Source organism: Aulostomus chinensis, chromosome 21 (assembly GCF_037954235.1).
Source record: "Aulostomus chinensis isolate RoL2024-O1b breed Wild chromosome 21, RoL_Achi_v1.0, whole genome shotgun sequence".
Lineage (NCBI taxonomy): Eukaryota > Metazoa > Chordata > Actinopteri > Syngnathiformes > Aulostomidae > Aulostomus > Aulostomus chinensis.
The window spans coordinates 3139836-3165860 of record NC_141340.1 but is presented as its reverse complement, the minus strand read 5'-3'; the positions used below and the strand labels follow the sequence as shown (position 1 = coordinate 3165860).

Genomic DNA, 26025 nt, shown 5'->3' with positions numbered 1-26025 from the left:
TTCCCTGGACCGCTGGATTTTATCATTATTGCAGAAAAATCTCTGGCAAACACAGTTTTTGAGTTTAGGTTTTGATAAGCAAGATCAGAAATGTGATCTTTAGGAGGACAAAGCTGACGTTCGTGCTACAGAGGAATTACACCGCCGACTTCAACATTGCTACCATTAGCTTGGCGCTTCCTCTGTTCCTGATCGACCTCTGTAGTCTCGTTTAGCAACTCGTTTGCATCCGCTATTTTTAATATGCATTAACACTTTGGAACGCATTGGTATTTTATGTGGTACACTAAAACATTCAAATATCTTGAACTTCTGTGAATCTCAGACCTCCTTTCAAGCTTTTAACTAGCCAGCAGTGCTTCTTCAGCAATGCTAGCTTAGCTTTTCCAACTTGTTCCTGCGCCAGTCCGTGCTTGGCTTGCCACACGCTGTCTGATAACGGTGTGTGGAACGAGTTGTAAAACACACTGGTAGAGAAAAACCCAAGTCCAGTTAGCATTAGCATAACAAGAAATATCTATGCTAGCAACCACAAAGGAAACAATGGATACTGCACTTGTACCACAGGCTTCAGGCCTTTAGGTAATATTGTGTATTGTGTATGTCAACCAGAAGGACTATGATGAAGTCACTCGTGTTTTTGATTTTTAATTCCTGTGTTACTACGGTGACACACGTGTGATCAGTGTTGAAGCTAAACAATCACAGGCTTCCCATGTTCTTAATCCAATTATCAGGAGAGTTATTAGAGCGAAGTCATTTTGTTGACGAGTTGCTGAGACGGATTACGAAGCATGTGGAAGACCCCGATAGTGTTCCCGCCAAATGAATGCAAGAATTCAATTTTCCTTTTCAGATGGCCTGAACAACAAGATGTTGTTGACTGCTAAACAGAAACAATACGATGGGAACGTGTCAGTCCATCTGCCTGGGGCGTAACACGGAGAAATATCGGGCCCATCAGACGATATGACCACAACAAACTTCCACGCTCTCAGCTCGTCTTATTGAACATGTGACCAACATGCTTTGTGCTGCACAGAATCAAACCTGACGTCCCCAAACTGACAGGATAGTCGGTCCGCCGCCGCCGTTACATAGCAGCTTATCAGATGGGTTTTACAAACACGACAATATTAATAGTTTTAATTACAAGAGGCATGAATGATTCACTTCTTGGCTTCCTCGCCCTGGCTGTGGGGTCTGCTGAATGTAGTTGGCTCCCTGTCCTGTTCTTTTATTCATTAAGCATGTATCTTCATTTCCCCTCCAGCACAATGAAATGAGACTATTGTCTGTAACACAATGGCTGAGAAATTAGCAAATATCTTAACTAATGCAACGATAATACAGCCAGTGTGTCACAATAACCGAGGTACTTCTTTTTTTTTTTTTAACAAAGCATTTCGGTCCTCAAGGTGCGACAGTAATAATTAAACATGATGATTAATAATTGATTTAGAATATTCAACATAAGTGGAGATACGATGTGAGCGAGCCTGGCGAGCAGGCAGCAGTCCACAGAGCTCTGGCGCTCACACACTTCGTCCCAAAGACGTCAGCGTTCTTCGAGCCAAACGTCTGTTTTCTCTAAAACCTGATGGGCATTTAGGGTTCAGTTTAATTGACGCACGTGTTCCATGTCCAGACTCTGAAGGGCACCGTCTGGTAGAGTCGACGTCCTCTTCATCCACCCATATTTTCTCTGACCCACAAACATTTAAATTTCAAAGGAACTCGACCACGTCCTGTTTTGTGCTAGCATGAGCGTGCGCGAGGGATCGCGCCACCTAATGGGGTCAGGAGCTACGAACCAGGATTATAGTTGGTTATTAAAGTGTCTGGATTGCTGAGTGTACAGCTGAGAGGAGAACATGAGGATCAAACCAAACGATGCACTCGAGAGTTTGTAAACCCACGCTTGCAGCTAAATATACACAGCTGGCTTTTTTTTACCTGTGGAGTTCCCTCTGCATGTTCGGCAGCTGTCCCGTCAAATTATCACACAACTGAACTGTGAAATGTTCTACAATATTTACTGAATGGTTTTACAATCAAAAAATAAAGCGTCACTTGACCTTCAAATCAATCCTGATAACGGACCTGTCTGACGTTGTGTTTCCAGAGGCGTTTTGAATCCGGCTCTGGGACCGATGGGAGGAGATCCTTGTCAGAACCGCAGGAACTGGAGCTGCCTGGGTGAGCATGGATACTGGAGGTGATGCTTCCCGGAGTCAGACGCCACCCTGATCACCATGGACCACCAGACGGGATTGAAGACGGCGTGCGGAGGTGAGTGGCGCAGGGAAAACAACTCATCGTGAAATAGCTTCTTCCTTTTGACACCTTTTTTTTTTTTTTTTTTTAATAATTGGGGCGAAGGCCACAACGTTCATGTACACTTGAAACACTTAACAACTACTAAAAGCAGCTGCTTTAATCCTCCAAAGTACATCATCAAAGCAATTATACTACGTCTCCACCACACAGGTACACAAATCACCTGTCAGCGATGACAGCGATCAGTGCGGTTCTGCCGCTGTGTCGTATCAGTTGTGCTGCCAAGTGTTGAGTGTTTCCATTGTGTTTCTCTAATGTCTGAGATGAAGTTCTGGTCAACCAAGAATTTCTGAGACACACACACACACACACACACACACACACACACACACACACACAACTTTAATACCTCATACTGGAGTCAAGCTAGGCTTTGTAAAGTTCTCTTTCAAAGTCTCAACGTTTGTCTGTACATTTTTCCGATTGATTCAAAAGAAAAAAACAGTCCGATTCTGAATTTATGGACTCGCACGAGCAAACCTCTCTGAACTGCTTTTAATTCCTGAAACACAAAGGTGCTTCAGATCCAGCTCGTCTCTTTTAGCTTCACCTCAAAGGACACAAAGATTTGATGCTGCTGCCTGAGCAGTGTTTTGAAAATGTTACTTTTTATTTATTTATTCACTGAAACAATCTTATTTATTATAGCTGTGTGAATGTTTGTGGGTGGTTTCCCCGAGAGATTTCCTGTAGCTCTTGCACACCCACCCTTGCTGTTTGTATGCACATTGTGTTTTTGCTCCTGGGAGCTCGAGGATATCCGTGTCCGTTTTTTTTCCGTGTTGGAGCCCTGAAATGCACAGAAGCCGTAAATTCAAACTTCCATCTGAGTGTCTTTGACTTCCAACTGTCCAGCATCCATCCAGCCCTGAGCCAAAGTATGGGAGAAGTTTGGCTTGTTTTTGAGAATAGATTAATTATTGGGTGTGTGATAGCTTTGCAGAGCCGTCTTTGCACAATGGGGAACGTGCTGCAGTGCATCTTTGTGATTGAGCATAACAACACGAGCGCTGCGGTCCCCACTGGCAACAGACGCTAACAGTGACTGACAGCGATGACGGCAGGTCATCCTTTGAGTTTAAATGCTTTTTTCCCCCTCTTCTCCTCTCCAATTAAATGACAGACTGACAAAGAAACGGCCAGGTAGTGTTTTTCCCACATCAATACAACACATGAACGATTTTCACCCCACGAGACGAAGCAACAGTTAGAAAAGATGCCGTGACATCTTTTCATAGAGAGAGAGAAAAATAAGACTGATGGCTTGAAACTCTGCAGGGGTTGGACAAAATAATAGGAGCACCAAGAGAGATATTGGAAACAAAGACAATAGCTGTGAAATCGAAATGTGAGGTGCATGGTAATCGCGTCTTTATTGAGATTGTGTGAGAGGAATTTCAGTTTTCCTTTCCTGTTGTGATGGCTGTTTCCCCTCTGACCCTCCGTATCCTCACGGGGATTTAGGGTCCCGCTCAAGGACGGAGGAGACTTTGCTGCCATGGGCACTTGAATCTGGGCCGTGTGGTTGGAAGATGGCTGCACTAATTTCACCTGTTTCTCTTTCTTGTTTGTTTTCAGTGTGTCTTTTTTTGAGTCGCTGCGTATAAACACACACAATCCATTTAACCGTCAATCAAACCCTGAAAATTCACCCAAAAAAAAAAAAAAGGAAACTGGGCACGGTTCCATCAACTGGTTTGGAGCGAATGTTTCAGGCTGTCGCTGCTCGATGTCTCAGTCTACTGTGTCGATCTGCCAGTGAAACCTGCAGAGTTCTTGAGGAGGAGCCTTGTTAAACGTGTCCCTTGGTGCCTGCCAGTGCTGGACATGTTGCTGCTGTCTCGAGACCAAGCCAAAGATCGGGAATAATCGGAAAGGTGCCGAGAACAGCTGGTTGGTAAAGCTTCGCGACATCAGAAGGCTTCATGAACAGGGTGGTAAAGACCTGTTCAAGTGTCTGTTGCTGTCCCCTGGGAAACGTAACACAGTGCAGACCTTCAAACTACAAATGTACGGAATCAAGAAGCGTTTATAAATGTAAATGTGACCTCAAGAACCGGAGTAGAATCGTGAGATGTTCAGAATCATTCCCCCCGCACATGTTTGTCCATCTAGAACATGGTTCCATAACCAAGCGAAGAGGACAAAGCGGCTTTATTCACCAGTGGCGTTTGTCTTTCTGATGTCTTCACTGCTCGTGTCACGGAGCTCACTGTCATTCAGGAGGACGACAACACGAGGACTGTGGATGGCCGGTCGCTGAGACCCTTTCTTCTCTTTCTCAGTTCAGATTCATCAAATAAACATTAACCTGTCAAGGGGCCTCTGGAGAACAAAGGATGTTCCTTTGGTCCGCTGCCATTTTTTTTCTTCTGCTGTCAAAGTTAAAGATTAACATTTTAAATCACTCATTTCAGACTCAAAGAGGTTGTCCATCCAGTCTTGATCCAGCCTTCAGACAAGGCTGCAACCAGGGAGCTCAGCAACCGCCACGTAACGGTGACGCGTTCAATCCAACCAGGCGCAGACGGAAGCTGTTAAAAGGCTTAAATGAGGATTTTGGTTTGTGGCGATAGAAACTGGTGCAGCTGCGTTAGTCGCTCTCAGGGAGAGATTTACTCAGACGGTATTCAGAGAGTAGAAGTGAAGAAAGAACAGTTCTGGAGACGTTCGACTCAAGTGGGAGAGAATCAAGCTACTTCGCCAGGAGGGAGACCAGCACCCTGAGAGCGCCCTGCCACTTCCTGGAGAATCAGCGAGTCACCGATTAGGTTCTTATGTTCGCTTTAGGTGGATTTGCCTTTTTCAGAAAAGTGTGTAAATGTGGCAAACGGATGATGGAAACCCCTGATTTGAATCTTAAACGTGTGTGTGTGTGTGTGTGTCTGTGTGTGTGAGAGAGCGAGAGAGAGAGCTGTTTCCGCCGCTCTTGTCTTCCTGGATATTCTCAAAGTTGCTACTTCATCTGCAGAGAAGTAGCAACATGTCCAATAGAAGCTGGCACCAAAGAACAATTCCAGTCTTCCAACCCAAGGTTACCCTTCCTCCAGACTCCTCTCTCTCTCCACCAGCAGACGTTGCAGGCCTCAACAACGGGCCGAGCCGTCGTATTTCTGGGTTTTCTTCCTCAACGCTGTCTGTCGCAGCCTCGTAACGTTGCCTATACTGCCATCCTCTGATGGTAATACACACTACGTGACCTGGTTTGATACCTTCAAATCACTCGATGTAAATGAGTGTAATTTGCATTTCCTCTTTTGCGGCATCTCTAAAATTTACTTTAAATTCACTTGACATTTTACGGCAATATAGCGACTTGAGAGGTTTTGGATACGGCCCTCGAGACTGGGTATATTCCATATGTATAGACTAAAAGCTAATCTAAATACTGTAAAAAATGACTTGGAATTGAAGTGTGTGTGTGTGTGTGTGTGTGTGTGTGTGTGTGTGTGTGTGTGTGTGTGTGCGCGCACAGTGAGTGCCTTCTGTGTACATATGAATGGTTCCCACGTTGGGTTGAAGGTTCCTGTACAGATCCGCTTCATGGTATAAAGGGTGAATGAGAAAAGACACAGTAACAAGTCTTTTTTTTTGGCAGTAGAATGATAGCAGTTTTCAAGATGTGACGGCATCCCTTAACATTTTACTACAAAAATATGAGGCGCCATCCAAAAATCTGCCTTCAGAGGGTTCAAACAGGAAACCTTCATCAAGGTTCCTTCCATCTGTTACTTGATTGCACTAAAGCAGAAGTGGCATCAGAGGTGCTTCAAGGTGAGTGTCAAACTGACAGCTTGCTGTACAGTTGGGTTCTATTAAGAAAGACTGAAGTGCAGATTTTTCACTCTGCAAAAGGAGACAAAAGAACCCATCGGATGTAAGTGAAGACGCGTTTCTCTGAGGTGAGTTTAGCCGCTTTATGGGCAGGAAAAGAGAAACACTCGGCGCTGACTGACTGCTTCCTGATAAACCTGAAAAATGAATGGAAGGATATTTCATTTATTACAGCTGGTTAAAAAATGTCACTAGAAAAATGCAAATACACCTGTCACCACCTTTGGAGGCTGAGCTTTTGATTCTGTCTCCCACCTGAAAACAACTCCCTCCATTCCCGCTGGCTGGCACAGTTGGAGCGCCGTGGTGAATGTCCTCCAGCTATTTCTGTAATTTTGCTTGTTTATTTATTCGGAGCAGAAGCGGAGATATGATGCATGGCTTTGAATGGCAGATGATAAAGTGTGTTCTTACAAAAAGAGAGCAGATTATTATTGTTTTCCTCTTCCTTGGACAGAGGCCAGGGTCATGTAGCAGACTATCAGTGATCGGGGGAAACATTCTCATAACTGTTCTAAGTGTAGCGTGTGTGGGGATGTAATAAAGGCCATTTGTCCAGGTGTCTTTTCACAACTCCACACTCCTGGAAAAGAATCCCCCACCTTTTTTCTGCCCTTTAAATTAGTTCAAAGAAACATCAGTGTTGGCCTGGAATTTGTTTGAAACTCAGGGAACTCGACTGGATGTGAAGCACATTTGCTTGCTAACTCATTCCCACGGAATTTGTGGTCACGATGTATTTTGTACCCACGATGTGATTGATTGATTTATTTATTTTTGCGCGTGAGATGGAACTTGTTTCCATGACTCATGGCTAGAAGATGGCGCTTGTCCCCAAAATTTGATTCGTCTGTGGCCTCGAGATGTAATTTATTCACCCGATTTGATCCATTGTGGCTGTAAAATGCAACCAGTTCTTACAAGCTGATTCATTTACAGCCAGGAGATGTAAACTGCCCCCAACGTTTGAAATACAACAGTAGCTTGTAGAAGTAACTCGTTCCTACACTTTGATTCATTGGGAAACACATAGATGGATTTTTTTGCCCCAGAATTTTTTTTTTGTGTTTTTATGTCAGACTCTGATGCTCCATGAGCAGAAGCTCATTTTTCTTACAAAAAAAATTGAAGTTCAACAGACTGAAGTGCAAAAGCGATGATTCGAATAAGCAGTTTCCTCTGCAGTGGTGCTCCTGCGGTTTCTGCAGGGTCAGTTATTAACCGAGAGGGGAAGGTCATTGAGGAGGAAGGTAAAAGGGAGGTGGGGCAGAAAGATGTGTATCAAGCAGAGGAGCTGCTGTGGACTTACTTTCCCATCCCCATCCTTAGCTTATCATGATGCAGTCGTATATCCTCATAGATACCTGAAATGTCAAAAAGGAAAAACACATTTGCCCAATGGTACCAAGCAAAGAGATATCACTTGATCTGCAGAACAGGCCAGATACCGGTGATGAATACATTTAGACCGGGAGCTTGCTCCTGGGACGTTATCTTCCTCAGTGGACCGGGAGTACAAATCCTGGATTTGCGAAGTGAGTGGGGCTGCTTCAGAGGACGTTCCCAGTCACACAGCAATCTGGTGGGGGATCCCAGGGAATGTCATCCAAGCAGAATGTGGATTTGAAGGGAAGGAGCAGGGTTTTGTATCTGTGACTTCCCAGCTGTATCATGTATCCCTCATGAATAAGTATGGACCTGACATTCTTGAGGGGAAATTGGCTTTTTTTCTTTTCTCCAAAGAGATTCAATTAAATGTAGGCTGACAAAACTTAAAAAGGACAATCAGCGCGAGCAGAAGGGCCACGGTGTTCCAAGCTGTGTTGAAACAAGAACCAGAGCTTTGTCTGAGACGAGAAGCTCTTTCTTTCATGTATCATGCACATACTCATGGAACTGAACTTGATGCAGTTCAGGGTTACGCCTGACGTGTACCTTTAGTGTTGAACCATCACTGTGACTTACGTAGACGTGTGTCTATTTGCATGGTCTCGTATTTGAATGTACGCTCGCCTCCCAAGAACTCCAGGTTTCATTCTGCACGTTTCTGCACACCAACTCCTCCTGTGGTCTGAGCTCTTTTCTGCTTCATATTTATTTCAGTAAATGTAATTGTTCCCATCTCCAAAACCCCTTTCAGAAGTACACAAATCGGCACAGCACAGCGGCACTTCCACCTCGTGTGTGGCAGAATAATTGCTGCAAGACACACAATGGCTTCGGTTACATACGCAAATGTACAAGTGCGTGTGCATAATTATCTCGAGTCAACAATCAGATTCCCCCTATAAATCACTGCCAACGATATTTTAAACCCCAATAAACGTATCATATTCAATGTTTCTCATCACAAAGGAAAATCAGTTTTTTGCAGCTTGGTTCCTTCTTTTGCGTTCTTTAACCCTCAATGTTCACGCAGACTTTTAAATTCTCAGGTAGACTTGATCTTGAAACCTGTACTTGGATGTCATATCAGGTTACCTGCAATGGAGAATACGTACAGGTCGACGGGCACGTCAGTTGGAATTTGTAAGGACAAACTAACCCAGAGGCAGCTCCAAGAAGCTGCCCTGCTTTCATTCACAAGCAGTTGTCACAAAATGACTCTGGTCCAGATCACCACACGGCGTCTCTGGCGCCAGAGTGGTGGCGGTGACCAGACGAGACAAGAATCAGAAGCCTGCTGAGGTTGTAGGGGGTGATGACTGCTGGCTGGTTGTGCAGAGTGACGTCTGCTCGGACAACAGTTAATAATCCGTGGACCGATCAGGGGCGCCTGCTCGATCATGTCCTACATGTTTGTCATTCACAGCTGCAACCTCCACCTGCTTACTGACACAAGCTGCTACGCATAATAAATGAAGTGGTCGAGGTTCGAAAATCATCTGCAGTCCGTCCTGGCTGGCCCAGGTTCACCTTTTTAGAGAGCTGTCAGATAAATACTGGATGCTTGCCAGTTGTCTGTCAAAACTCGTCTCAAGAGCATTTGCACAGCTGCACATCAGCCGACTACAGGCTTGTAGCAAATTGTCAGTTTTCAACCGTATCTAGCACAGTTGTAGATAGCGGCAAGAAAATCCTGACTGAAAGGCAGAAATAGTGGGAACTGCATCTTGTGACCTGAAAAGAAAAGATCTTTGCTTGTCTGTTTCTGTTCACATTCGTCTGTTAAGACAGGTGTACTGTAAGTATACAAAACAACGCAAATGTCGCACAGATGCAGAGATTTAATTACCATTTTTACAGGTGTGCGATTATCATTGAGCAGTCAGATGCTCAGAACTGGAAGTTACAGTCTGGCCTTTTAAGGTGGCGGAGCACGCAATTATTCCACGTAAGAAAGTGAAAGAAAATTCCAAACAACTAAAAGCGAATGTGAAGACACTCTTTTTAAATTTCCTCGGACCGCGGAGGGAAAAATAACGAACGCACACATGTGCTCGAATTTGAGACTACGACCATCAAAATATAAATTGGGGGAATGCAATAGAAAGGAAACTGATTCATATTCTCAACACGGGAGGATGTATCTGCCGTTAGTGCGATGAACCAAACCTTAATGCCAATGAGCAATTAAGCCTTCCGCACGATGCTACGCAGACGTAGCCCTTTCCACCTTTTATTTTGGGACTCTGCTTTAATATCACAAACTAGGGTGCATAAGAAAGTTCCTTTTGAAGGCAAGTAATTTGTTTTGTTTAGACACAATACTGCTGCGGGAAAAAATGAATCATTATGAAAAATGTATGGACCTTGGGTCCCTTAGAATTACCTGCCAAAATGCTTCATGAGTCATAATATGCAAACAGCTGAGGGGTAGGTATATTTAGCATTCGGGGGTTTCTTTGCATAAAACAATGCAAGAAAACAAATATTACTCAACCTCAGCATGCGATCAATCACACCGGTGGATTTATAGGAAGTGAAAGGCTTGAACCATCCTCAGCGTTGTCCAACATCTATGATTCATCAGTGCTGGCTCAACTTGGGGAGGTCTGGATCTCCAGCAAATGCTGGTGCATCTTTATGCCCGGATTGTCCATGAAGTGCTCACGCCACTTGACTCATCATATTTTGTGGTTATTACTACTTTCTCCAGAGTAAGCCCTTCTCTAGCGGGCTGGAGAAATAAGATTTAAACAGCAGAGAGCTCCAGGGTCACAGCGCCGCGCTAAACTCCTCCATCAGACTCTGTCAAAGTAACTGCACAGCCTGAAAAAAAAAGAGGCAGTGGAGGAGAAGGAAATCAGTAAAAGTAGTCGCAGTGCACAGTGGCTCAACACTGGTGAACAAATCTCACATTAAAAAAACGAGTTCTTATATACGCTATCAGTGCAAATTTCCTCACAAGAAACAATCATTACTTGTATTCACAGTGGGTGCAAGGGGAAAAAGAAATAATTATATGTAGAATAAATAGCTAATCATCTAGCAAGCGATCTCTTTATAGTCATTTAGAAGACAAATCAATATCCAATCTCATGCAGAGTGATCAAGTTTAATTTCTTTCTGTGCATTCTTTCTTTCTTTCTGCTGCAGCTCACCGGCAGGAGGAACATCTTGTGGCATTTTCAGTTAAAGCAGAAAAACATCTGAAGGGGAGATTCGACTTTGATGTCAAGTTGCCAGATCTGACATTCTTTCTTTAAGCTGATTCGTGGGGTTATGCAGCTTGAGACCGATCTGATCTGCTCCCAGAGATTTTCTCTTATTTCTGCCGTCTGCAGCTTATCAACCTCACTGAGTTTTCTAATATCTCATTGCAACACCTTGATGTGGCTGAACTCGGCGGCCTTCCCCGCAGTTGTCTGCTCAAAGTGTTTGCAGCATCCCTTTGCCAGGTCAACTAGAATGGCGATGAATAAATAGCCAGGACAAGTACAGGAGAGACCGTACAAAGGGTTCATTGAGCGGAGGACGGTGATTCTGACACGCGGGGAGAGAACCTCACCATCTACTTCACACTCGCTGCTGTGGCCGTCAAGTGAAAATCACAAAACACAACAAATGCAAATGAAATGACCAAGAGAAGGACATTAACCTCTACTGCTCCGACAAGGATCATCGCTGATTGTCCTACAGGCGTCCACCGTTTCCGTTTGAGGTTAATGATGTTGTATTTTCTGCTTTGTGCTTTCGGTTTCGCTAATGTGGTTTCAAATGTATTTTTCTCTTTTCCTGCCTCCTCCACGCCGACAGCCAAGGGCCGGAGGCGCGATGCTTCTTGTTGTTCATCCATCCTGTGAACCTAACGAGGGAGTTGCTTCGAAGTTCGGCACGAATGAAAAAAAACGTCGGCGGTCAAAGGTCAAGGTCACAGTGACTGACACACGTCGCGGAGGCACACAACTGCAATGAGTTATTTATTGTTTTGATTGGATTTACTATTTGTTGTTGGGATTAGCACTGCTCAGCCACTGTTGAGGCAATCAGAGGACGCGTACTTCCACCAAGGAGAAAAACACTGCAGACGTACACCCAGCACATGGATCCCAAGTCTACAATTCAATCCAGATGGCCTCTGAAAGTCAATCACTACCAAATCTCATCAAAATCTGTCCTTTAGTTTTTGTGGTGTCCTTCTAACAAACAAGCAAAGAAATATTGAAAATCTGCCCCTTTACTTGTATTCCCTGCAAACATGGAGGGGTTCTGTCTTGGCCTGTGTCACATCCTCCCACCGAGTGTCAAGAAAATCGAAATCCCCAGTTTTTACATAATCCTGCTAACAGAAAAACACACAGCACCAAAACCTTTAAGGGACCTCCATGGCAGAGACAATAACACAAGATTATTCTAAACACTGGTTCCAACCAATTATTGGTCGAAAATGGCTTCCATAATAAAACCTCTGAATAAATTCCAGCTGTACGGTGAAAGTTCAAGGCATATTTAGCTACAGGCAAGCTTGAGGACTCTTTCATTAGCCTGTGTTTCGCTGCTGCTACTAAACAAGAATAATAATGGACACAGAGAGCAGATCGAAACACAATTACCAAGTATTCCTCACTATAAATGCAAAGGAAGTACTCCACTATTTGCTGCTTTCAGCTCATGTTGACAGATTCAGTTAAATTGTTGCGGTGCTTCTCCCTATAACTGGGGTGCAAAGTTAATGCAGCCTATTTTCTGACTACTGTACAACTATCCAAGCAATGTGACTTATAACCTGCCGAGAAGAAATGTCCACTGCCACCTTTATTTCTTCAAGGGAAGTGTAGTAGGAATATCCCTCTCAGCTGTTCTGTAGGGGATTACAAAAGTAAATTGCAGCTTTACAGGGACAGGAAAGGTCACCGTCCTCCTCCTCGCCAGCGTTTGTGGTTGTGACTCTTTCAGACGTCTCCTTTGCTCTTGCTTCATCACTCTATTGTACAAATGCATCCTGCCACTGATGGTCTCACCTGGGACTTAAATCTGACCTCTCCTGCTGTGCCAAGGACAGAATCCATACAGTCCAGGCGAAACAAACTCTGCAGCGTCTGCCCTATAGAGTCTCAGGATCAAACGGTCCTCCATGCTGCCCTGCTGGTGGATTCATGCGGATGCCTTTAATAAAACTGGTGTGTTTGTCAGCTGGGCTGAAGTGAGAAGTTACGTGGAATTTTTTTTGAAGCAGATGGGCTTCATTCCCTTAACCACCACTCCAGTCAAAGCTGTTGACCTGGTCAGGGAGGATCCAGTCAAGGCAAGGACACCTGTAAAAGGGGCCAACAACATCTCCCTCCCCCCGCCGACATAGAACGTTGCTCTGGATGCTTGGAGACACACTGTCGAACTGGTGAACAAGTGCACTGCACAACTGCAGATCCTGGGAAAAGTTATGCACAACGAGTCATTAAAAATACCCTGGTTTTGTCACCAAAACTATGGCTACAAACATCCAGACATCTGGCTAAAACCCCCTGGTCTTGTCACGAGAACAGCAGCTTGAAAGGTCCGAGGTCTTGTCAAGAACACTTAACGTCTCCCAACGTCCTGACAGATGTTTACAAGTACCACCAACTCTCGCTAACTTCATTTGGTTTTCCCACTAGAACCTTGAAATGTTCCAGAGTGTTGCTAAAACCAGGCTTTGGTTGTGAGGAAAATGGCCGCAAGTGTCCCATCGTCTCAATCCTGGCTCAGGATTACGAGCGCCGTTTACTTATCTTAATGCGTCACTCATCGAAGGTGTAAATGTGATGAGCAGAGGAGCACTTTGGCGTTTGCTAACCAGCCTGCAACATGCTAGCACTCCTCAGTCACAATCGCTCCTCTCTGCTTTGTCCCACTACAGTAAATCTTTACTGGATAAAATGATGAACAATCCCATCTGAGAGCTAATGAGCTGGCTAATTACTACTTACCGATCTCTCTGGCTCGGCCACTGCCAGGGTAACACATTCACAGCTAATTCAAGAAGCAATTAATTCATCAACTCGCGTAATGTCTGCAAACAAGTCTTGGTTTTTGGAGCGACATGTATATTCTGACAGAGAAGGATGACATTCGAGCGCTACAATAGTTTCCTCCATTTTGGTGTCTTGGCTCGTCAGCACTGTAAAAAGGTCCCACTAATTCTTCGGCGGCGGTTCGGTGTGCTGGAGTTCACCAAAGTCGAGCAGGATGAGTAGCAGCTCACACGAGCGTCTGACGAAAGAAAGGCTCCGGTCCGAACGTCCGCGCGTGTGCATTTTCCTCGTCCGTTCCTGTATTTCCTCATATTAACATTGCACGCGTTCTCATCTGGGTTCTGGCTTGTTAACGTTGCAGGTGTTTATTTACTACATCTGGATGCTCTCGTCTTCCTGGCCCTCTACTGCAGTCAAACCTGTTGTTTCCACTGGGAAAAATACACAATAATAATAATAATGATAAAAGAATAGTAACACGATCAATTTTGCTGTCCAATTTTTTATTTTTTTTTTGAAATTCTAATGGTGTAATTAATCCTTAAAGATTTTTCATGTTGACAAAATAGCTGTTGGCACATTTGAGAGCTGGTGAGTTTCTTCTTATTTCTGGACGGGATTCTAAAAGCAAAGCCACCCACTTTCCACATTAGCAGAGGAAGTAACACAGACTCCTTCCACATGGCATTTGATGTGGTTAATGAATTTTTTTCGCCGGCAGTTCAAACTGATTGATTGACAGTTTGATACCAGCTGCACTTAAGTGCTTCCTGCTCAGCCTACTTGCTCTAATAATAGACTGAAGCATTGTAGAAGACTCGCCAGAGGAGGCAGTGGACGAGTGTTCCGCCGCACTTAGAACGCCAGCATGACGGACCAGTCCACATTCTGACTGTCTGTGTAGAGGCAAAACAGTAGAATTTGTTTACTTTCCCTTGACTCACTGTATAAATACAGTGTGTGTGTGTGTGTGTGTGTGTGCGAGTGTGAGAGAGAGACTTTCATCAAGGCAAATATAGCATATAACCAGAGCAGTGATAGCTCACGCCTCAGCAGTCGGAATGCAAGACGTCTCTGTTGGTCAACAGGTCATCTGACCAGGGATCAGCGGAATTGTCGAGAACTTTTTATGCAACAGAAGTCTTCATTTTGAGCGAGGAGAAAAATAAAAAAGCGAAAACACCATACATATTCAAAAAGTTGTTCTGACGCTTGCGGGAAGTGGAGAAGTTGGTGTATCCATAAAAGGAAATGTGACATGATGGAGTCACGTGGTGGCGAGCAGAGCCCCCAGAGCACTTCGCTGCAGGATTCCTGAACCCCAGCTTTCCTCATCTCGTGGTGGAGGTCAGAACTGCTCGCCTCCGTCAAACAACTCAGTATTTGTGTAACTGTGGTGGAAACCCATGTGCATTTGTTTCACATTTTCTTTTAAAGAATTCAAAAGAAATGACATGAAAAATTTGCGATGCATTCAAACGTGAACCAGACCTCACAGCTTATCGAGAAACACGCACTTCCTCGCAAAGCTGGTAAAACACAGGATAAACCACAACCAGTAACAACACGATCAGACAACAGCGTCATGTGACACAACTGATGGACTCTATTGGAACTTATTCGAGAGAAAACACTCGTGTCCAAGTCCTCTTTTTTATTTTTTTTTTAAAAAGTGGTAAATAAAGTAGAGATGATGCTGCACATCCATCCAAAACATTGGGTTTCCTAAATTAAGTGCAGTACGGAACGATCCGGTGAAAATATGCCGGAGTGCTCCCTCTTCTCAGGCCTCACAGAGAATTCCCACTGTGAACTGGGTCACGGTGGTTTGTCATTTTAAAAAGTGTCTCCCTGGTAAAAAGTTTAGGGAAACAAATCTACAAGGAAATTTTCTGTATTCAAAGTATTTTCCTCCTGTACTGAGTGTAGGATGATAACACAGAGTACTACGTCTCTCTGGAACAGCTCTGTCAGTTCTTGGGGGGGGGGGGGGGGGGGGGGGGATTGATTGTCGTCTCGTGTTGTTCAGAGGTTTTTCTCTTTTTTTGTCTTTCTTATCCGTATAATATCGTTTGTTGGTTCATTTTGCTTCAGAACAAATGTGCAGATGTCGAACATGTTTCATGTCCGGATGAATTGCTGCCACGCTGCATTTTTAATCACACAATCTGCCATTTAGTGGCTAATTTTCATTTTCCGTTTCGACAGCAGTTTGCTAATGTTTGACTGATGCTGTTAAAGTAAGATTGGCCACAAATAAAAGCGTTGAGGTTGAATAAATATGATTAAAATTAAAATGGACTAAAAAGCCATTTTGTGCATGCCTGTATTTAAGCAGCATCACTTATTTTTGGCGTTAATTAATCATTGTGGGGACATTTTGTCGACGAATTATGCCAATCAGTGGGAGCCCTCCCCGCCCTTGAACCCCCGTTTAATAGAAATACATCATTAATAATGAAAGCATCAGCAGAAACCACTTATGTCAACAGATTCTTCCACCAATCACAGGCAACATGATTATAAAAATATATCGGTGCGTGTTTCTCCTTCATCCTCGCTGCATTTGAAATATTGTTTGGACTGACTTAAGATAAAACAGACTTTGCATGCTGGGATGAGAATCAGAAAATAAAAAAACAAAACAACGATACCAAAATAAATAAAAGAGCACAATCTGTCTGGCAGAAGACTCCCACCACAGTGTACAAATAAGAATCAGCAGCGTTTCCTTGAAGCTCTCAGGGATGTAAACATCTGCAGGCGAGCGGGAAGCTCACAGATGATGTCACTCCAAGGTAAAAGTTCAGCCCGAGGCCGTTGTCTTTCTCTTTTATTCTTTATTCTCCAGATGTAATTTTAATGAGTGATGACTGAGCCTTGATTTTAACAGTCAGCTGCTGGCATTGATGCGCATTTTCCATATTTTATTCCAATGCTCAGGGATTGAGGGTAGGGCACTGGATCACCCGGGTGATCCGCCAATAAATTATTGAACCAGAGTTTTAAAGGCTGGGGTTTGTGCAGATACAATAATTAGCTGTCATTTTCATCCATTTCAAAACAAAAATGAATCATTTATGCCAAACGGATGTAATATTCGAGTCACTGCGACTCATTTTGGCTCGTGTCTGCTGCTTATGTCCAAGTTTCCTCTGAAACTGTTGAGTTTCTCTGGAGGTTCTCTCCCTGTCTCTCCTAGCATAGCCGTCATTATCGTCACACCGTTGCTATCATCAGTTCAGCCAGCTTATGCAGATAATTATGTAAATGGAGAATATGTGCAACATTCATTTGTGGTGTCAAGGCTCTGACCTCATGGCTTTGATGAATTGATGGTAAACTGAGGCGGGGCTGTGTGGTTGGTTTGGTGTTACAGACGTATAACCGACAGGAATTCAGTTTTAATATGTTTCTTGCAAGGCATTCTGCCGTTAGCGCTGACTTTGTTTTAGCAGAATGATGGCTACGTACAAATGTAGCCAAAGTAGCTCACATACACTTGCTGCCTGGAAAATCTCTGAATTTCACAGTATGATGGAGTTTCTATCCATGGCGATATCCCCGCGCTCCCTCGAGGACGAACCGGCCAGGTCTGGTTAGCTCACAGTTGGCTTTAACGTTGCTCTTCTACACTTTGACAACGTTACCTGACCAAATGAATCGAACTCTGATGCTGAAACAAATCCCTTTTGCAGCTCAGATGAACTGCAAGCCAAATGATTCTGTTAGCATCAGAAAATGGAGGACCGTGTCAACACAGTCAATCATGTATTCCCACAGGCGCAGGGTTGCAAGATGGCTGACTTGTCTGTGTTTCATACGCCTCATGTCCACTTCTCAAAAGCTGATAGAAAAGTATTTGTCTCATGTTTCTATCCTAAACAAGCAACGTTGAAGGCCATGTTCATGCGTGTTCGTGCCGTGTCGCTCTATGAAAACGGAAACATTTGCGTGGCAGCTCACCAGGTGCCAGACTGTTTGGGGAGTGTGGGTTTGTGACCGTAGCTCTCTGCTCATCCACGTGATGATGTGAACTGTGTTTTAACTCCATGCAGCAGTTTGCTAAATAATTAAAAGAGTTTTTCCATTTCTCAGCTGACTTGTTTCATCAGGCGCAGGTGAAAGAGTGGCCGTTCAACTCCAAGGACCTGCGGCTTCGTTGTGAAGACTGAAGCGGGCATCACTTTTGACTGGATGTTCTAGCACGAGTGTTGTAGCAGATCTTGATGAGGTCCTTGATGGGATATCCGTACGTCAGTTTGTGAACAAATGGAGTCGTTCGCTGTCCTGAAAGTGTAGCATTAATATTCCATTAAAAAAAAGAAAAAAAAAAAAAAAGACCAGAGTTTGCAAAATAGTCTCACTTACTTTTATGGTCAACCCGCAATCATTTGTCCCCTTCAAGAATGCACTTTTGAATCAGTTCAATCAGCAGCTCAGCCATCTATCACGCCGCCGGTAACTGACGTAGCCACAACACGGGCGCCTTGCTAGAGGTATGGAGAAAATGAAGTTAGAGAGCTCAGAATAGATGGCTGCGGGGAGCAAAAGGTTGCAATTGGATTGGATTTGAGGGGGAAACGTTTCTGAGATGAATGGAAGATGGTTCTTTGGTTTGTTTATTGAGCCAGACAGGACAAGTTTTCAATTATTACAACGCAATCTAGTGGACACAGTGTCCCAGTGTGACTCTGCGGGACTCGGAAACAGGTTTTGCCTGAAGTTTGGTTGCTTGTTACAGCAGATGAACAGCAGACTGTCACCATCACACTCAGATTAATGCTGCAAACAGGTTCGTGGAGGTTTGGCCCACCAATCATGGATGACAGTCCGCAGTCTGATACTAAGGAGGTCAAATATATATACTTTCCCCCTAAAAAGAGAAGGATTATTGTGAGCAAGAGCCACATCCTTCATGATTTAAATGTCAACTGTTTACTCCTGTTGGGAAATGGAGGCAGTCTTTCACAGAGAGGGAGTATCGCCACAGAGTCTTGATCGTAGTATCGTTAAAATCCTAAATGTTCTGGTTTAGAACCAACCGTCGGACATTTGGATCATCGAATCAGAGTGTGTTCATCAAAATATGCTCAAGTTTTCCAGATATATTCGCCGATAAATTGAAAATAGGTCCAAATTCATCTACGACATATCCAAAAAAGAAAATAATTTCCACCGGGAACTGGAGGAGTCTTCTGGATCTGGATCACCCCCTCAAGAAAATCACTTTGTCTCCTTCTACAGTTCTTTCTCTCAAATTTAATCAAAATCTGTCCGTTAGTTTTTGTTTCCAGCCAACAAACCCAACGGTCATCATGTTACCTTCCCGTCGGGGTGCAAATACTCAAAAACTGAACGTTTTTTTTCCCCCTGGAAAGCCACATACCTTTGCCCTTAAACACTGAATTTTTGATCCGTGAGGCAAGTATAAGAGCACTATGACATTGTTATACTGCTTCAAAGGCTGTAAGGGCGGAAGTTTGGCTGCGAAAAGCTGCTACATCGACACATTCACATCCCACTGAGAGGAGATGAGCAAAAAAGGGTTCGGTAGAATAAACCTGGAAAGATTAATGTGGTGGATAAAGAGGTTCATGCTTTACTCACCGCTACCAACGGGAATCAAACAGCTCCCACTGCAAATTTGGTGTTGGATTTATGACGTCCGACTCCCCTCCCACCTTCCCAACTCATACTTTCTCACGAGAAACCGTCTATAAATGCAGTTATTTATTGGTATTACATTTCGGACGTGCTGGGCTCGTGAGTGTACAGGTTTTTATGATGTCCTGCTGATTTTCGTGCAGACTGAGCTGAGAAAACTTCCCTTGAAATATGATTCCACTCATTCTCAGTCTAAGCTCAGTGTACAGAGCAAATATTTGTCTTTTGAACAGTTAATTGAAGACAAGCAAAATTAGGACTCGTCACATGCAGCACATGCGAGTTGCGTAATGCGCTTGGGTAATCGTGTTTAGACAAAGTGTAAAAACTGTCAACCATGAGAGCGACGAGAATTATGCCGCTTTCATCAAAGTGACGGCTGAATTATTTAGTCCAGTAAATGAAAGTTCATTAAACATGTAGGTCTTTGACATGGCGCCGCCTCTCTGACAGACACGGCTCAGTGAAATTAAACATGATAAACTTCTTTGAAATTGTGAGCGGTGCTTCATTATTAAAGGCCTTGAGGGTTCGCTCCTTGAAATTCAAGACGTCTGAGCGAGGGGCCAGAGGAAGTCCTGCTGTGGTCCAACGGGAAAAAAATCCGCTCTGTTAGAAAATGATTTTATTGTGGCGAAGGCAGGCGACACTCAAATGCTTTTCAGACGACATGATGGCGTTGAAGGATCACCAAATGTCCTGAAAAAGCCTCTTTTTTTATTTCTAAGTGAGCGTTAGTTTAGTAAATTTGAATCCAAATGTCTTGTTACTGGTCCCATATTTCCTAAAAGAAGGCGGAATGTTTTTTCCTCTCTTTCAATAATTCAGCAGTAAAAGTGATATACTAAAACACAACCGCACATTCAAATGATGCTCATGAAGTATTTAGGTTCAAAATGGTCCACAGAGTGCTGGTCTGTGTTAGTGTGTGCAGACATTAATATTCCTGCGGTGATGGGTAATATTTCGGATTCTCCAACGTTTAATGTCTGACTTCATGCTGAAGTAACACCCGACCGAGACCTTGACTCTCACTTCTGGTTTAGGTTCATTCATTCGTTCTTACTGTAACTGTACTGCATCCCAGATAGACATTCATATTTGGCCACAATGTGACCCACGCCAGAGCCAGAACTGAGCCAGAACTGAGCCAAACCTTTTCTAGATCAGGCCTGGATGTTCCCACTGTCCTGGAATCAAGTTTTAATTTAATTTTGTGTTTTTTATTCAGAGTCAACTCGAAAAATACAGAAAAAAAACAAAACAAAAAACACAAGACACACAGTCATTCATTCATCCATTTTCTATGCCTCTTATCCTGTTAGGGTCACGGAGGCTGCAGCCTGTCCCAGCTGACATTGGGAGAGGCCAGTTTCACCCTGGACGGGTCACCAGTCCGTCGCAGGGCCATCAGGAGCAATTAGGGGTTCAGTATCTTGCTCAAGGACACTTGGACACAGTCACCCGGGGGAGTGGGGATCGAACCGGCGACCCTTCATTTGCTAGTTGGCCACGCTACCTCTGAGCCATGCGGCCCCCAAGACACACATCCAAAATAATAAATAATTTTCACTTCATTTCCAACTCCTCCAAAGCTATGAACAACAACAACAACAACAACAACAACAACAACAACAACAAAACAGCCAACAGTAGCAACAACTAGCCGTAGCAGCAGTAGCGCCACACATGCCAGAAAGCTGCAGCAGTTTAGCGAGGTAGCGTTACACACCTGCATGGGTAGGCAGCGGTCCCGGGCTCCCGGATCCCTCCTGTAACTTACGGCAGCTAAAACCTTAAACAGTGATTCTAATGGCCAAACTATAGCTTCTATAGGGAACCCAATCTCATGTGGCGGGAAAAACACATTACTCAGAGACGGCTGCAGACATTGTTGCAGAGCTGCAGACCCTCAAGGCATCAGCGAGGTGCAGAGACACCTCATTAGCTGTGTGTTCACTACCCCAGACACCACAGGAGGATTTCCACTGGAACTTAAAGGATTCCATTTCTCACACAGCGCTGTCTGTCATGGCGCGGGTCTGCTGACCTCAATTTTCTTAATTCTAAACTGGTCTTAGTATTTGAAGACATCTTATTTTGTTAAAAAAAAAACCAACTCCTTCTTCTTGTTTGTTATTTTCCAGTAAACTAATGGCTTTACATCGGTAATCCAAGCAACTGCGTTAGTAGGACTTCTCTTTATTCTCTCAAGCTTCAGATTCAAATGCACTTATTTGAGTTTCACTCCGAATTTTTCAGGGAACTTGAACACTCAGTCGGTTAAGTTCAGCTCATTCCGCTACCAAATGTGTTAACTGCGATGATCAGAATCCACATTGCAGCCCCTCAGCTGTCATAAAGGTGTATTCAGCGCAGCATGCAGCCCTGAAAAGTTCTGGTGTTCAAGTACTGTGCTGAACTCCCTGGACCAGTGCCTTAGAGCCTTGCTTTTGTTTCGTTACACATTCAGTTCTCAGATATCAAAATGTTACCAGCAAATAACTCAAGGCATTTGATATCAAAATGAAACCGATGATAAATAAAACAACATTCACAAATTTGAATAATAAAAGCAGTAGACGTCTAAACCAGAAGGCACAAACTTCTGTTTAGAAGGAAAAAAAAAGAAGCAGTTTGTAGTCCTGTTTAACTGATCTGCTCCAAACCCAAAGGGGTCCCTCTTTGGTCCAAGCTGCACCCCTGAACCAGGTTTAGTGAGATTCAGCTGTCGAATTCAACCCTGCGAACAGACCAGAGCCCCCTCAGCCGGTCATGTGATCAGTGGAGGTGCAAGTGTTGATAAAAGTACATCTAAAAATGATCTGCACCCTCACTGGATGCAACTAATTAACGCATCAATAATTGAAATCCAATTTGGAGTTTGGTCCTTCGACATGACTCACTGTTCTGAGAGAGGAAGTCTAAACTCTGAGAGTTTTATTTAAGTTCCCAGTGCACCTTCTACTTCTGCCAGCAAGCAAATTCATTAATACTCTATTTCTGTACAGCTGCCTCATCATGCCACGTCTGTCATAATCTGTCAATTGAAACATGAGTGTGTGCTGGATAAGCTGCGATCAAGCAGATGTCCAAACTTCGGCTGCATTCTTTCTTTAAGCGTGGGAGCTGTCGGCGCGGCGCCCCTGAGGTTTACTCTTCATTAGACTCATGAAGCGGCCATGTGTTGGCACCTTCTGCACACTTTGCTGCCGGACCCATATGCTGCACTGCAGGTTATTATGTCTGAATGACAATTAAGCTTCTTGACATGCAGATGAAGAGGTTGTTTGAATCCACATTCTGCCCTGACAGGGCCCACGGTGGCTTTTACCGGAGCAGGAGAACAAACAGAGGAACAGCTGTCTGGCACCGAGGTCCGCTTCGCTCTAAATCCAGTCCAGATACGGTTTCTGTGTGCTTTTGACTCAAGACACGAGTGCGTGAACAAAAGTAGCAGCAGCACTCGCAGTAAAACGCAACAGGGCTATAAACTACCGCCATGAACATGACCGTGTCAATAACACCGACGTGAGTTACGGTGTTGTCTTGTGCCGGTGTTTCCGTGGTGAATCTGCCTGTAACTGTAAGTGGCAGGGTTTTTTTTTATGTGCACCATAAGAACGGATCATATTTTTTCCCACTTTTTTAGTGAGCGGACAGCAGCAGAAGGCCTCAGCTTCACACTCGGATGCAGGAGCTCACTACCGTGGGCAACGCCGTCTTGAGGAGGAGTCACTGCTCACCCAGTGTTTGACACGCTCTGGAGAAGAGGACAGTCTGAGGAAGCAAAGTGACGCTGAACTAAGGAACGTTTCATTTTATATTCTTGGTATTTAGCATGAATAGTTGGATAGAAGAATGAAACAGTCACCAGACGCCGCACGTTTTTTTCTTTTTTTTTTTGTGGTGTACGTTTGCTTTCGTGAGTCCAGGGAGGGAGGGAGAGAGTTGGGCTTCACGTGTCGCTCCCTCTGAGCCAAAGAGAGCTGGATATTCTGGAGGCGTTTTAGCTGAGAGGTTTGGAGCGGCGTGATGACGCGTCGGAGCAGAAGGAAGAGCTTCGCAGGCCAGAGGCGGAGAAATGCGCTTCCCATTCCTGACTTCCATCACTTTTGCATGAGATTCAAACAAAATTCTGAAGAAAACAACTTCAGAACTGTGTTTAAATCACTTCAGATATTAGATGGCATCCAGATTCCTTCTGATTTAATATGATTATGATTCATGATGTAAATAAGTCATTAATTATTCTAAATAATAACACATGGTATCTTGATTGTGAGCAAATGTGTGTTTTTCCCAACTCTCCTTTGAATATGGAAAATGATGCTGTCTAAGTCGTCTGATTCCTGTATGTTTCAAGTTGTAAAAAGCGTATTCTGTTTTGTTGTTGTTCTGCTGTGGGAGCAGATATCAAGGCTTTCCGTTGGCGTGAATCCTCCCTCCACCCAGAACTCCTGCCGTCATGCATGCACGCGTCCTTGCATGCTGTCTCTCCGTCCTCTAAAAGGCCTGAAACATGAGAAACACAGTGGACACACGTCTGTAGCGGGAAAATGCAGCCCGGGTGTTTGTTTGAGCCGCTGGTGCTGTTGCCGCCGTTGTTGTTGGGTCTGAATACTTGTTTGCTGGTCACCTCTGACTGTGAAAATGCGCGTCACCATGAGCCGGAGTGGGCATTCATCATCTACAGACAGAAAACATACCGTCAAATGGGGCGACGCATGCGTACAGTCAGAATTATCCAGCTGGCTAAAGCGTGCTGCACCGTGCTGGAGAGAAAGACACGGTTACTGTGTGTGTGTGTGTGTGTGTGTGTGTGTGTGTGTGTGTGTGTGTGTGTGTGTGTGTGTGAGAGAGCTGCCTTTCAGAAACACGACCCTCCAAAACTATAGAAATAAAATCAAACGCCTGCCCTAAATATTCAGTCCCGTAACTTTGAGTTACTTGGGCTCTCTGGGTCACGTGACACAGACGCCGATGGAAAGAGAAAATGGTGAATTTTTGCATCGGATAAGAAAAAACACTGAAGTTTGTGCCAGAACTTTCACATTAAATACAGGAAGTAATGAAACCTAACACAGAATTTTGCAGCCTCACTGCAACATTCGTCCCAGATATTAGAGATGGTGAAATGATAGGAGGAGCAGACTTCCAGGAACGACGCACTGATTCTGAGTCTCCAGGTCACCTGATGGGAAGTCACTGAAAATCAGTTTAGCAATTACAAGAAAAAACAAGAGATGTGATGAAAAGGAAATGCACCTCCTGCTTCCATGACGATGGCATAAAGACAAAGGGACTCCTGTATTTTGTCCCAAGTATTGTGGTGGTTTTTTTCGTTCCATTTTTCCGTCGGGTGCATGAAGCCGAGGGAGCAGCAAACACACCTGGTGGCACCAGGGAGGGCTCACACGCCTCCATCAATTATTTTCTGGCTTTAGAACCTGCCTTTGGCCCCGCATGAGAGGAGCGTCAGCGGGTGGCCCATGGTTAATTCACAGCCAACCAGTGACTTTCAGACGAGAACGCCACGCAGTTGAGCAGGGTGAAGGTTTTGCAGAGGACACTGATGACACATCAGAAAATAGCTTTGCAGCTGGGTAAGTCTTTGTTGCTTTTGTCAGCTTCCAAAACTTTTTTTTTGTTTATCCCTTACCAGGGTGGATGTCTGACTGAACCACTGTAGTCAAAGTAGCCAGCAACAGAGACGGATAACAACCTCACTTTCAAAGATTGTCGGATGAGTGAGGGGATCCCTTCTCGACGTCTAAACTTTGTAGTGCCGTGAGTGAATCCGTTCCCAAACACACACACACACACACACACACACCAAAAAAAAGACAGTATTGAGAGTATCTCCACAGCGGATCATTGTTTTTGAGAAGAATACTGCTCCCTTGCCTGTCTTGTCACTGAAATAGGGCAACATCAGCCTGAGTTACTTTGAACACTCTGACATGATTTCAGAAGGCATCTTAAGGGAAAAGAAATATAAGAAATGATCTCTCAAAGGTGTCAGAACAAAGGCAAAAAGTTGAAGACTGTTGAAAGTTTATTGCTCCGGAGCTGATGTGCAACAATTTTCTGCTGAGCAGCAGTTGCACAGTTGCCAATAAATGAGATGTTCAGGTACAAAACTGGATCACACGTGACGCACAGGCAGGATCCGCAGGAGCGGCCCGCTCACTCATTCAAGGGGACCCAGTGGATCCCAGGGCTTTCTGGGGAGGGCTGGAGGACAGACTGAGAGTCAGTAGCGCTGAAAAGCCACAAAATACTGTATAACAGACAAGTTAATTGTGAGAACCTCAGTACATGAAACGTGGGAGTCACTGAGTTGTTCTGGGTAGAGTGAAATATTCATCACATCACATATCAGGAGCATGAATCTTTGAGTCCAGCTTCTGACAGTTTGGACGAAACGTGTATAAATTAGTATTTTACCCCCAAATGTAAATGTGTGTGTGTGTATATATATGTATATATATATATATACATACATATATATATACATATACATGTATGTATATATATATATATATATGTATGTATATATATATGTGTATATATACACATACATACATACATACATATATACATATATATATATACATACATGTATATATACATACATGTATATATACATACATATATATACATACATATATACACATACATGTATTTATATACATATATATGTATATATGTATATATATGTGTGTGTATATATGTGTATATATATGTGTGTGTATATATATGTATATATGTATATATATATGTGTGT

At 43.9% G+C, this 26025-nt stretch overlaps 1 protein-coding gene across 1 annotated transcript in view; it reads left to right on the top strand.

Annotated features, from left to right (window-relative positions):
- LOC147241357 (uncharacterized) overlaps positions 1 to 17909 on the top strand; it is a 140502-nt gene extending 122593 nt beyond the window's left edge. The window contains exons 5-6 of the mRNA XM_086192338.1: positions 2126 to 2292; positions 17667 to 17909. Of these exons, the coding sequence (XP_086048464.1) occupies positions 2126 to 2222 (97 nt within the window). The 3' untranslated portion in view covers positions 2223 to 2292; positions 17667 to 17909. The remainder of the gene's footprint in view (positions 1 to 2125; positions 2293 to 17666) is intronic.
- The last annotated feature ends 8116 nt before the right edge of the window (positions 17910 to 26025 follow it).